Genomic DNA, 12,818 nt, shown 5'->3' with positions numbered 1-12,818 from the left:
AACTAAGTTAGTTGCAATATTTTGCTGTTTCACAAGAACTGCTGACTATATGATAGTTCTGAATTTTTCCAAGTTTCATTTTTTCTCATTTAATTCCACTTATACCCTACAATATTTATGAGAAAACTGGCCAGGATCAGACATATATTTTGTGGCTCTGAAATAGAGTTATATTACATGGACCAAAAAGACAATGCTTTTATTACAGTGCCCTAATTAGAGCTTAGACTTGTTTCTCATTTTACTTCTGTAGGACACTTTAAGTTAAATTCTGCAGAATTCTGCTTCAGTTTATGTAGAGTTCTCTTTTCTCAGATATAATGTTCTCTGGGAGTAGATTTCTTGTGCGGCTTCTGGAGGCAGCCTTAGTTTCAGTTCCAAGTAATAATCACCTCAAATGCAGCCAGCTGTTAAAAGTTCATATCCTTTATTGTCTCCTTCAAAATGGCCTCTTTCTTAGAGGCCTATCTCTCTCCTTGGTTCCGAGAGCTCTTGTTGCTAGTCCTTTGCCTCTTCCAGCTTCAGTCTCTCTTCTTCCGAATCCCCAGTTCTGCCCGACTACAGTCTCTGGCTTCTCAATCTCTTCCACTGACTCCTAGCTGAGGCTCCAAGACTTCTTATATATGATCTCTTAAAGGTGTGAACTCAAAGGTTGACTCCTCCTCTGAGAGAGTGGGATTGTGGGTTCCTGACTTGTGAATCTCAAATACTAATGTGTGAACTCTTAAAGGTGTGAAGTTAAATATATAAGCATTGTTTCTATCAATTCCAGTGAGTTAGCACCTTGTTTCAAGTTCTGGCCCATAACAAATTTATTCTTATGAATAAACTAAAAGTAGGAAAAATGTCATTACTGTTTAATGTTCAGCAGTTTTGGGTTTGTGACTGTTTTATTTAAAAAGGCTATATAAAAATAGCCATGCCAAAGAATAACAAATCTGCCATGAAATAGACTCTATATCATCTTCATGTATCTTCATTTACTATGGGTTATTCATTGTGATTTTCTTTTATAGATCATTCCAGAGAAGTCCTGGAGCGGTTAGTGGGCCCGAACAAAATCAAACAAGTAACATGGACTGTTTATTGATGCTTATTAAAATTACAATGATTTTGCCACTTTTTTCTGGAAATGACTTTGGAGATTGACTTTCCATTTTTATTCCAAGCATGCCATATTGATTTATTGGGGTTTTTAAACTATCGGTCGCAAAATGACTAGTTATATCTGTGGACATGCTAAAATTTTGCTTTGATAGTAAAACTAAACTTTTCCAAAATGCAAACAATACTGTTGCCATTTATTTTTCTTTAAGGAGTCACTACTTTTTAAAAGGTATTACTGTTGTGACTATGACCTTTCTCATTCTTTGGGTTTTTATATTTCTTTACACAGTAAAACCCCATGTGAAATATGTACAGGTTAAAAATGATCAATTTTTCCTGCTGCTTCTCTTTCATTCCTAAATAATTGATGAATGACCATTAGGAAAATAAAGTAATTTAATTAAATCTCTTCTTATTCCCACTTTTTTAATGGTTAAGGGCCCATCTGCCAAATAGCAAATCTGATCACAAACTCTGAATTGGTCCTTTAGCCAAACAGAAAACAAACATTTTAGTAATAGGAAATTTAACCTATCATTCAGCAATTTGGTTCTATCACCATCCTATGATTTGATTTATTCAGTTTTTCTTGGCTTTCTTCCTCAAATATTTGCAGTTTATTTTCTTAGAACTGATGAAGATGTTAAAAAAAAAAATTGGGGATACTTGAAAGAAAATCATTATGATTAGATTCAGAAAGACTGAATGAAGTAATGCCACAAAGATTTCTGGTCTGCTTCATGTTTAGTAGAAAGCAGAAAATACCCTGTTGTTTGTTTTGTCTAGATATTTTAGATATTTTAGACCCTTATTTGGAAAGAATTAAGGTAGAGCTTTGTAAGCTTTGTAAGAATATTTTAGGAAAAAATTGATGCTGCTATTTGTAACATTTGAAGCAACTACCAGAGTACAGGAAGGTAAGCCTTCATCAAAACTAATGTCTGAGGAAATGCAGGAACAGTGGTGATTGACTTTCCATGACCTACTTAATCCTTTAGGAATTTGAGCACTACTCAATAGATGAACTGCTATTTTGATTCCTAAATATAATTTACCAAAAACAATCAACTAGGAAGGAAAAAGCCACCATGAGTTAGGAGGAAATTTGAACTTTAGGGTTGATTTGTTTTTCAGTATCATCAATGCCACAATTTAAGTTTCTAAAATTATGATTCATGATGACCTTTTTTTTACCTCCATAAATATAGATGAGAAGTGAAGTCACTAAACTAAGCTACTGAGAGGAAGGTGAACCGAATTTACTATATTTTAACTACAGAACTAAAATTTAAAAAGTTTGAAGGGTGATTTCCTGTTACTTCAAAATTTATTTTTTACTTCTTCACATTCAGAAAGGAACTTTTACTTTCCAGAGAAAAAGGAGCCATGTGGTTATATACTGACAATATATAGTTTCCAAATAAAATGTTAACCTTATATTTCTTTAAATTGAAGTAAATAGATCAAATGTCATCACAAATCTTTTTTTCAGTTATTCAGGGATTGAAAGGGCATTATGAACTACTAATTTATCCCAATGACCTGAAAGTGGGACTCTTTTTATTTGTACATGTTTAGATAAGCATTTTTCCTTAAGGAGGAAACTTTATGGAATTCTCTTCTTTAAACATAAAACTTCTGTACTATGTCAAGCTCTTTCCTGTTTCATTTAAGCATAAAATATAAAAGATTGGGGGTGAAGGGAAGGGTGAGTAGAGAGAATTGCAATATATGGTACAAAGTTGTTATAAATGTTTTGATTGAAGAAATTTGTATTCAGCATTATTTTTATTTTATATAGTCACCACTGGTTACTTTACAAATCATATTAGTTGACATTGTTATTACAAAAATAATGTCTTTGTACAAATGTTTAAAATGGTTAGGGTTGGGTTTTTTCTTGAGCTTGATATTGTTCTGAAAGTTAAAACAATAAAATTAAATGCCAAATATACAGCAAAGTCTACATTTTATTTTAGATAATTTGCATAATCACTTCCAAGCAATTAAAATAATTTATAAGATACTGTATTTTTAAAAAGGAACACACAAGATACTTGGGTTTTATTTTGCAATATTTTTCATAAACTTGTCTGAGTTCTACTGTTTTGTTTCTTATTTTCCAGGAAAGTTAATGATCATTTTTATTGATTCAAAAAATATTTTGTATATGGAGAATTGACTCTAAATTACAAGAAATCAAACCATTCTCCAATTGATAAATGGTCAAAGGATATGAACAATTTTCAGGTGAAGAAATTGAAACTATTTCTAGCCATATGAAAAGATGCTCCAAGTCATCATTAATCAGAGAAATGCAAATTAAGACAACTCTGAGATACCCCTACATACCTCTCAAGATTGGCTAAAATGACAGGAAAAGATAATGACGAATGTTGGAGGGAATGTGGGAAAACTGGGTCATTGATACACTGTTGGTGGAATTATGAAGAATCCAACCATTCTGGAGAGCAATTTGGAACTATGCTCAAAAAGTGCATATCGTTTGATCCAGCAGTGTTACTACTGGGCTTATATCCCAAAGAGATCTTAACGAAGGGAAAGGGACCTATATATGCAAAAATATTTGTGGCAGCCCTCTTTGTAGTGTCTAGAAACTGGAAATTGAGTAGATGCCCGTCAACTGGAGAATGGCAGAATTGTGGTATATGAATGTTATGGAATATTATTGTTCTGTAAGAAATGACCAGCAGGATGATTTCAGAAAGGCCTGGAGAGATTTACATGAACTGATGCTAAGTGAAATGAGCAGAACCAGGAGATCATTATACACTTCAACAACATTACTATATGATGATCAGTTCTGATGAACATGGCCCTCTTCAACAGTGAGATGATCCAAATCAGTTCCAGTTGTTCAGCAATGAAGAGAACCAGTTATACCCAGTGAAGGAACTATGGGAAATGAGTGTGGACCACAACTTATTCTGTTACAGAATACAAATAACATTTCTGTTAGTGTCTGCTTACATTTTTGTTTTCCTTTTCAGGTTATTTTTACCTTCTTTCTAAATCCAATTTTTCTTGTGCAGCAGCATACTGTATAAATATATATACATATATTTAACATGAAAAAAATTGTATTTAATTGAGAGAATTATATAGTTAGTATTGTTAATAGAATTTTAAATGCAATCTGGACAGGACTCTAACTTAGGAATAGTGGGAGTCACACAAAGTCCCAGAAACAGGGAAACAAGTTAGTGGTTTAATTACTTTCAGAGTAGAGAACCAATCTTCAAAAGTTGAAGTTCTCCTGAAGAGAGCTGCTTCTTCTCGAATAAAGGCACAGTTTATACATATATATATATCACAAGTGGGAAGGGAAGATGAAGGTGGATTACAACACAGTCATTTCCAGGACCCGAGTAATTTCCTACCAAGCCCGCAAGTACAAGACAACACAGGTGTTCTCAAGTGCTGTGGAAACAATTCTTAAATGATTGTTTCAAATCTTGAGGGTTGTTACTTACTGGGGCACAGGATCAGAGCTCTTTCTGTGACAGGAACAGATACTACAATCTTTGATTCATTTCACTTAATATACAGAGGCATTAGAATGTAGTGGTTCTAAGAGTATTGTCAAGAATTGATTGATAATTTTAAGTTACATTATGAGATTCCAATTCCCAAGACAGAATCGGCTGAGAAAATGGTAACTCCAAAAAATCTAAATCACTAGTATATTCATTACACATATATCAATATATATAAAAATAATTCCCTTCATAGTCTGGAAGATAAAAAGTACCTTATAGTTAATAAAATCAGGTTTTTTGTGGGTAGGGAAAGCGCTATGAAGAATTATTGACCCTTACTCAGCAGTGCTGCTTTTCCTACTACCAGAAACATCAAAACTTAACCATATTTTTCAAAGATGCCAACTCAAATGATTCACCTCCAATATTCCTTTCTCATCAGGAACATTGTAATATGTTAATATGATTGCATGAACTCTTTTGTTTCAGATTTTATCATGATCCATAAGCAAACACTATTGAGTGCCTACTATGTGCCAGGTGCTGTGTGAAGATCGAAAGGCAAAACAAAAAAACACAATTAGTATCTCTGGCTTGTTTGAACTCTCGACTCATTGACTTTAGGTCGAGTGCTATTTCGGGATCCTTGTTGAAGGTGGCATTTGAACTGAGTTTAAGTAAAAATAAAAAGTCAGTAAATATTGTTTAATTCCTTACTATGTGCTAGCACTGTGCTAATTACTGATAACATAGAAAAAGACAACAAAACAAAATAAGCTCCGCTTTCAAGGAACTAATACAGTCTAATGAGGGAGACAATATGAAAACACAAACTTGTACAAACAAGTTATATGCAAAAAAAACCCAAAACCTGGAAATAATGAACAGAGGAAATATACTAAGAGGGATTAAGAAATCCCACCTATACAAAAAAAGGGAAAGGACCCATATGTGCAAAAACATTTGTAGCAGATCTTTCTGTGTGGCAAGGAATTGGAAATTGAGAAGATGCCCATCAATTGGGGCTTGTAACCTCTTACCCAGAGATTACTAGTTATTAGTCTTTTTTCAATTAATTAATTAATTTTTATTTAATAATAACTTTGTATTGACAGAATCCATGCCAGGGTAATTTTTTTTTTAATTTTTATTTAATGATTACTTTATATTGACAACATTATCCCTTGCACTCATTTCTGTTCCGATTTTTCCCCTCCCTCCCTCTACCCCCTCCCCTAGATGGCAAGTAGTCCTATATATGTTAGATATGTTGCAGTATATCCTAGATACAATATATGTTTGCAGAACCGAACAGTTTTCTTGTTGCACAGGGAGAATTGGATTCAGAAGGTAAAAATAACCCGGGAAGAAAAACAAAGATGCAGATAGTTCACATTCATTTCCCAGTGTTCTTTCTTTGGGTGTAGCTGTTTCTGTCCATCATTTATCAATTGAAACTGAGTTAGGTCTCTTTGTCAAAGAAGTCCACTTCCATCAGAATACATCCTCATACAATATCGTTGTTGAAGTGTATAATGATCTCCTGGTTCTGCTCATTTCACTTAGTATCAGTTCATGTAAGTCTCTCCAACCCTCTCTGTATTCATCCTGCTGGTCATTTCTTACCGGACAATAATATTCCATAACATTCATATACCACAATTTACCCAGCCATTCTCCAATTGATGGGCATCCATTCAATTTCCAGTTTCTAGCCACTACACACAGGGCTGCCACAAACATTTTGGCACATACAGGTCCCTTTCCCTTCTTTACTATTTCTTTGGGATATAAGCCAAATAGAAACACTGCTGGATCAAAGGGTATGCACAATTTGATAACTTTTTGGGCATAATTCCAGATTGCTCTCCAGAATGGTTGGATTCGTTCACAACTCCACCAACAATGTATCAGTGTCCCAGTTTTCTCGCATCCCCTCCAACATTCATCATTATTTTTTCCTTCATCTTAGCCAATCTGACAGGTGTGTAGTGGTATCTCAGAGTTGTCTTAATTTGCATTTCTCTGATCAATAATGATTTGGAACACTCTTTTATATGAGTGGTAATAGTTTCAATTTCATCATCTGAAAATTGTCTGTTCATATCCTTTGACCATATATCAATTGGAGAATGGCTTGATTTCTTATAAATTAGAATCAGTTCTCTATATATTTTGGAAATGAGGCCTTTATCAGAACCTTTAACTGTGAAGATTTTTTTTGTTGCTTCCTTTCTAATCTTGTTTGCATTAGTTTTGTTTGTACAAAGGCTTTTTAATTTGATATAATCAAAATTTTCTATTTTGTGATCAGTAATGGTCTCTAGTTCATCTTTGGTCACAAATTTCTTTCTCCTCCACAAGTCTGAGAGATAAACTATCCTATGTTCCTCTAATTTATTTATAATCTCATTCTTTATGCCTAGGTCATGGACCCATTTTGATCTTATCTTGGTATATGGTGTTAAGTGTGGGTCCATGCCTAATTTCTAACATACTAATTTCCAGTTATCCCAGCAGTTTTTATCAAATAATGAATTCTTATCCCAAAAGTTAGGATCTTTGGGTACTAGTTATTAGTCTTGCCTAGTTCCCAGACCTTCAGAAAATCCCTGGCCACTGTCTCATACAGTGGTTCTTTACAATCTTATCCCAATCAGAGATCTTCAGAGATCTCTGGCCACCACCTCTCCCAGCAGGAGTTCTCATATCCAACAGAGCACCCAAAGACAGTGGCTCACAAGCTCAAGATCTTTATTCCATATGTTCACATCCTGTCCTTCCTGCACTCTTACTGACCTCCCACTGACTCCTATTGAACTCCCATTGAATTCCCCCTACTTCCTGGTCCCCGCTGTTTATATATGGTCTATGAAGTCACCCGCACAGCCCAGAAGAGGAGCCGTCTCCCATTGATGATGCACTCTCAATGCAACCAGAGCTTCCGCTCACAAGGTGGTCCACACTGTTCACAGAAACCATATCCCGGTGTCTCAGACATTAAGGTCTCTTTATTTCAATTCCTCATGGCTTCACTCCAATCTGGAGAGGCAGTTTGCTCTGTGATTGTGCTGTGCGAGTTTCCTCTCCAGACCCTTACAATTCCCTTCTCTTGTATAGCAGGACCGCTCATCCCATCAAACTAACTTTAACATCAACAATAGCTCACTTGTTCAATGAGATTACAGAGTATATATAATAGAACAAAGGCAAACAAAAGTAAAATAGTAAGAACCAGGCCCAACAGGAGCCAAAACCAAAAAAGGATAACATGGTGTTCAATCCACTCACTAAAGTCATGTTCAAGGAGTTAGAATGTCATAAGTCTGTGGTTTCAATTGTATACATCCTTTGTTATCTAGTAAAGAAAAGCACAGAGGAAAGTGTATACAAGTCATGTCCTGTAGCACTGCCTCACTAACTCTGGCAGGTGGGCTTGTTGGTTTTTCACCCACTAATTTAGTGGCATTGCCTACAAGTGGAAAACAGGATGAAGCCTCTCCCTAGAGCACCATATGAATAGTGGGTAGCCATGGGAGAAGTGCACAAGCCCATTGTCCAGTTCTGTCAATCTCTAGGTGTTGCACACCTACCAGGGCAGTCCAATTCATCTGCTACACTGGTGTTGCATCTGCCGCAGTGGTCAGGAGGGACATGGTTATCATCAGCATCTGAAGGACTGCTGACATCTGGCCAATCCTTCTGCACCAGCAGCAGCAACGACACCTTCTTGTTGTTTAGTCTTTCTCTTTTTGGTTCTCCAGGTGCCAGATGTTTCTGGTTGGGGTCCACTCCTCTGTTAATCTGCATCTGGAATAACAAGAGCATATCCCAGACCCCAACCTTGACCCACCCCAGGCCTTTCCAGATACCATCTAAGCCCTTCCACATCACAATGGAGATTGTCCTTGTCAGCCAATCTGTTAGTTAGCCATGCTTTCTGCATGTGCCAGAAGCATATTGCTGGGTTAAGATCCAAAGAATATGAAAATTGCAGGCAATTACATGTATGTTTATTGGTACATCTAAGCAAGTCTACTTGAGTCGTGTAAAGAGTCATGCAAATTCCAAAACTCCCTTCTCTTGTTTAAATGGGAGCATATTGAGGGTACAAATAGCCTGTCCAATAATGGCTTGGCCAGTAGGATTATATGGGATGCCGATAGAATGGGCAATGACAAATTCAAGGCAGAGTGACTTAAAGGCAGAAGATGTATAATTTGGTCCATTACCTACCTTAAGTGCATGTGGGATTCCTACAATGAAAAAACAATGATGAACATGGCTGATCACATGCCTAACTGCTTCCCTATATAGGAGTGAAGCCATGAGGAATGCATATCCATGGTTACGTGGATGCTATGCTAATTAACATGAGTGACATCCATTTGCCATAAAGCATTGGGTCTCAAACCATGAGGGTTCTTCCCTGAAGGGAGTGTAGGAGCATGGAAAGGAAGGCAAGCTGTACAGGCTTTTACTATGCTCCTAGCTTTCTCTTTTGTTATCCCAGATTGCAAACATAAAGCTTCAGCAGCCTGATGATAAAAAGTAGGACTTGAAAGTCCTCTATGAAAGTGGACATGCAAGATATTATACTTACCTGAATGCTTTCTCACTTGCTCTCAAAGTTCTTTATAAAACTAATATATATTAGAAGCTACAAATTTTATTTGAGCTGTGGCAATTCTTTGCATCACACCTACTGAATAAGTCGAATCAGATATTTTTATTTTATTTACATCAAAAATTCATTGCCAATTATGTAATTGATGAGGTCTAGATATGGGATATCTAAATGAAATTAGGGTTTAATTGAGGTCTAGTGGCAGGTTTGGGGTACAGGGAGTTAAATGGAGCTCCCCTGCAACCTCTTTGGATTCGGCGCAAGGATATAGAGTTAAATGAGATCTAGAAGCAGCATGAGTCCCCAATAAAGGAATTTATAGGCCCGAAAAGCAAGATTGATAAAAGAGGTTTATTATGGGGTTTGGAAGTAAGGTTAAAGTATATTCTTATATACTTTAGGCCCCGATATTCTATTGGAATTCAAAGGGACCAGGATTTGTGAATCAAAGAGTCCTAGCTTCCTGGATTGATAATCCATCAGCTAGCAGGGTTGGGAATCAGAAAGAAAGGAATAAATCAATTCTTAAAGGAACCACACCTGCATCATTATAATCGGATTATCTTTAATGGAGACCCATGTGCAAAGTTTGAAGCTGTGGCCAATAAATTTTTCCACTCTGAGATGGTTTCACAATACCCACCAATTTGTGCATTGGTGCAAAAGGTGTATATTTTGTCAGATCTTATCCCAGATAATGGTACTACTTTCTTAATGCCCTTTAATGAAATTCTAGCCACAAGCACTGGGTAAGGAGTAAGACTTTGTTCTGGTTGTGGTGGGAGATTCACCCACTCATCACATTATCTCTTTGATGAAGGACTGCTGTGGGTGCCTCTTTTGTAGCAAAACCTTGAAGCTCTTTGGGCCAGAGAGCACTATGGGAGGTGTGAACTCACAAAGGTACAAAGTTTACTTTGTGAAGCTGGCATACTTGTGAACTCCAATGAGTAAAGGTGCAAACACAAGCATTGTACTAATTAGTTCTACTTAGTACCTTGTTTCAGGTTCTGCCCAAAACATCTTCTTGTAAGATTAGATCAATTCTAATTAGTTAGCAGTTTGTAAGGATTCCAACAACATGTTTCCTAAACTGAGGTCTTTAAGGCCTTAGATAACAGTCCCTGATCAATATGTGCTTAATTTGTAAGTTCTTCACCTTTTCCCCACACACTATTGACCCTTTTATGCCAGATATATAGGTGTTTGGTATAATCTTTGGCTAATGACTAGCCAACTGGCATCTCTAATAGTAATAGATCTACACCTGTGTCTACCATCCTTTTCAATGAGAATGGCCATTCACATAGATAACGAGCATAGGATGTTCAATTGTAACAGCCGCAGTCCATACTATTCTTGGACTCTGTTGCCAGTAGTCAGAATCTGAATAAATATCACCAAATTGCATTTCTGGAGTGTGAATCAATAAACCTGATGCTACTCTTCCTCCTGCGTCATAGATCACACATTGTCTACCTATATTAGTGACTGGAACAATAGCTACACATTCCTCAGTTTCCCAAATCAGTACATGGATAGATACTGTCTTGTAAGCACTCTCAGGGGGGTGAAGCTAAACTGAACAAAGACAAGTTTCAGCTCTCCAGGGGACCTCTTAGTAGTCCCAGAGGCATATAGCTTTACTTTCCCTAACAGCAATCCCCTTCCCCCACAGGCTTGCTTAAAGACTGATCAGGTTGCTTTTCAGCACACTGATGTTGGAGTAATGAGATCTTAACGACACTCTGGGCACAATAACAATTGCTGCCATCAAGGTACCATAAATATTTCTCGCCTGAAGCTCTAAAGCCTAGTCCTGCTTCTTGTAATGAAGACATAGGATGGTTGGCAGAACTGTTTTGTGGGCAGTGCTGATATCAACACCCCTCCCTCTCCTCCACCTCTTCCTGCCCATGAAGGTGGAGTTCAGGGAAGAAAGTGAGGAAATGGTAAATACCCTAAAGGCGCATGCTCTGTGGTAAGCAGAATTGGAAGGGAAACAAAGCGTTGCAAGTGAAAAGGACCCAACCCCTTCTCTTCAGTGAAGTACTTAACCCTTTTGTCACCCAAATGGCTAAGGTCCGCAGATCCCCTAGAAGCTGTAGCAGAGGGGAGATAAATTAGTAAATTAGTGAAACCCTAAAAAGGATTTCTTTAACTATGTCCCAGGTGCTATGCTCTCTGGGGTTATGGTAACCAACTCCCTGCTTGCTTTTTTTCCTTATTCTTTCCTTGTTTGGCTATTCAAGTTCAAATTAAGTTCAAGTTAAAATCTTCCTTAGTTTTAAAACTTGTAGGATTCTTTAACCCATTGTATTCACTTGGTGCTTCCATTTTTAACTGCTGTATACTAGCTTTTTTTTCCCTTCTCTGCCTCAGCCAGTAGGCTGAGCTCTTGTTCCTTCTGTTCTAGCTACTGTAACTTAACTTTTCATCTTTTCTCTAATTCAACCTGTAATTTTTGCATTTCTTGTTCTAGTTTCTGTAATGTGATTTTTTTGTTTTTTCTCAAACTCAACCTGTAATACTTGTATTTTTTGCTCTATTCGTTCAATCACCCCGATCATCTCTTGATTCTTTTTCTTGCTAAGCTGTACTTAATGGAAGTGGGAGTTGATGATTCAGAGCTTGGTCGTAAGCTCCCTGCCCCTTACTCTCTGTTCTCTGCAAGAGATTATCCATCTGGGTCTTTAACTTTTTACTTGAGCTGCGTGCACAACTATATCTTCAGGCATGATCATGGGTAAACCAAGATCCATAACACCTCTTTGACTTCTCATCTCTTAGGCAAGGCTGCTGGACCTTCCCATTTATCGGGTTTAATAACCTTAAAAGCGCTGCCCCACATTGAGCTGCCACTTGTAACCTCCCGCCCAGAGATTACTAGTTATTAGTCTTGCCTACTTCCTAGGCTTTCAAAGAAGCTCTGACCACTGTCTCATACAGTGGTTCTTTACCAATCTTACCCCAATCAGAGGTCTTCAGAGATCTCTAGTCACCAATTCTCTGAGTGGTTGTTCTCATGTCCAACAGAGCACCCAAAGACAGCGGCTCACAAGCTCAAGATCTTTATTCCACATGTTCACATCCTGTCCTTCCTGCACTCTTACTGACACCCACTGATTCCTGTTGAACTCCCATTGAATTCCACCTACTTCCTGGTCCCCGCTGTTTATATATGGTCTATGGAGTCACCCGCACAGCCCATAAAAGGAGACGTCTCCCGTTGATGATGGGATCTCAATGCAACCAGAGCTTCCACTCACGAGATGGTCCACACTGTTCACAGAAACCACATTCGAGTTTCTCAGACATTAAGGTCTCTTTACATCCTGATTGTGCTGTGCGAGTTTCCTATCTGGATCCTTACAGGAAGGTTGAATAAATTATGGTATATGAATGCAATGGAATATTATTGTTCTATAAGAAATGATGAGCAGGCTGATTTCAGAAAAGTCTGCAAAGACTTACATGAACTGGTGCTGAATGAAGTGAATAGAACCAGACCAAAAGGGGAAAACATTATTTTCAACTTTTATTGTTGTTTGCTCTTTCTCATGGTTTTCCCCTTTTGTTCTGAT

The 12,818-nt window shown here is 37.3% G+C and overlaps 1 protein-coding gene across 3 annotated transcripts in view; it reads left to right on the top strand.

Annotated features, from left to right (window-relative positions):
* Window positions 1–12,818, top strand: part of AMN1 (antagonist of mitotic exit network 1 homolog) — a 66,976-nt gene that overhangs the window by 51,441 nt on the left and 2,717 nt on the right. For 2 of the 3 annotated variants that reach the window (XM_051962803.1, XM_051962801.1), the window contains exon 7: window positions 1,017–3,068. The exons of the other annotated variant lie outside the window; for it this stretch is intronic. In XM_051962803.1, coding sequence (XP_051818763.1) covers window positions 1,017–1,090 — 74 coding nt within the window. In that variant the 3' untranslated portion in view covers window positions 1,091–3,068. Of the gene's footprint in view, window positions 1–1,016; window positions 3,069–12,818 lie in introns of those variants that run through there. 3 annotated transcript variants of the gene reach the window in all.

This window comes from Antechinus flavipes, chromosome 5 (assembly GCF_016432865.1).
Source record: "Antechinus flavipes isolate AdamAnt ecotype Samford, QLD, Australia chromosome 5, AdamAnt_v2, whole genome shotgun sequence".
Classification (NCBI taxonomy): domain Eukaryota; kingdom Metazoa; phylum Chordata; class Mammalia; order Dasyuromorphia; family Dasyuridae; genus Antechinus; species Antechinus flavipes.
This window is presented reverse-complemented; position numbering and strand designations above follow the sequence as displayed.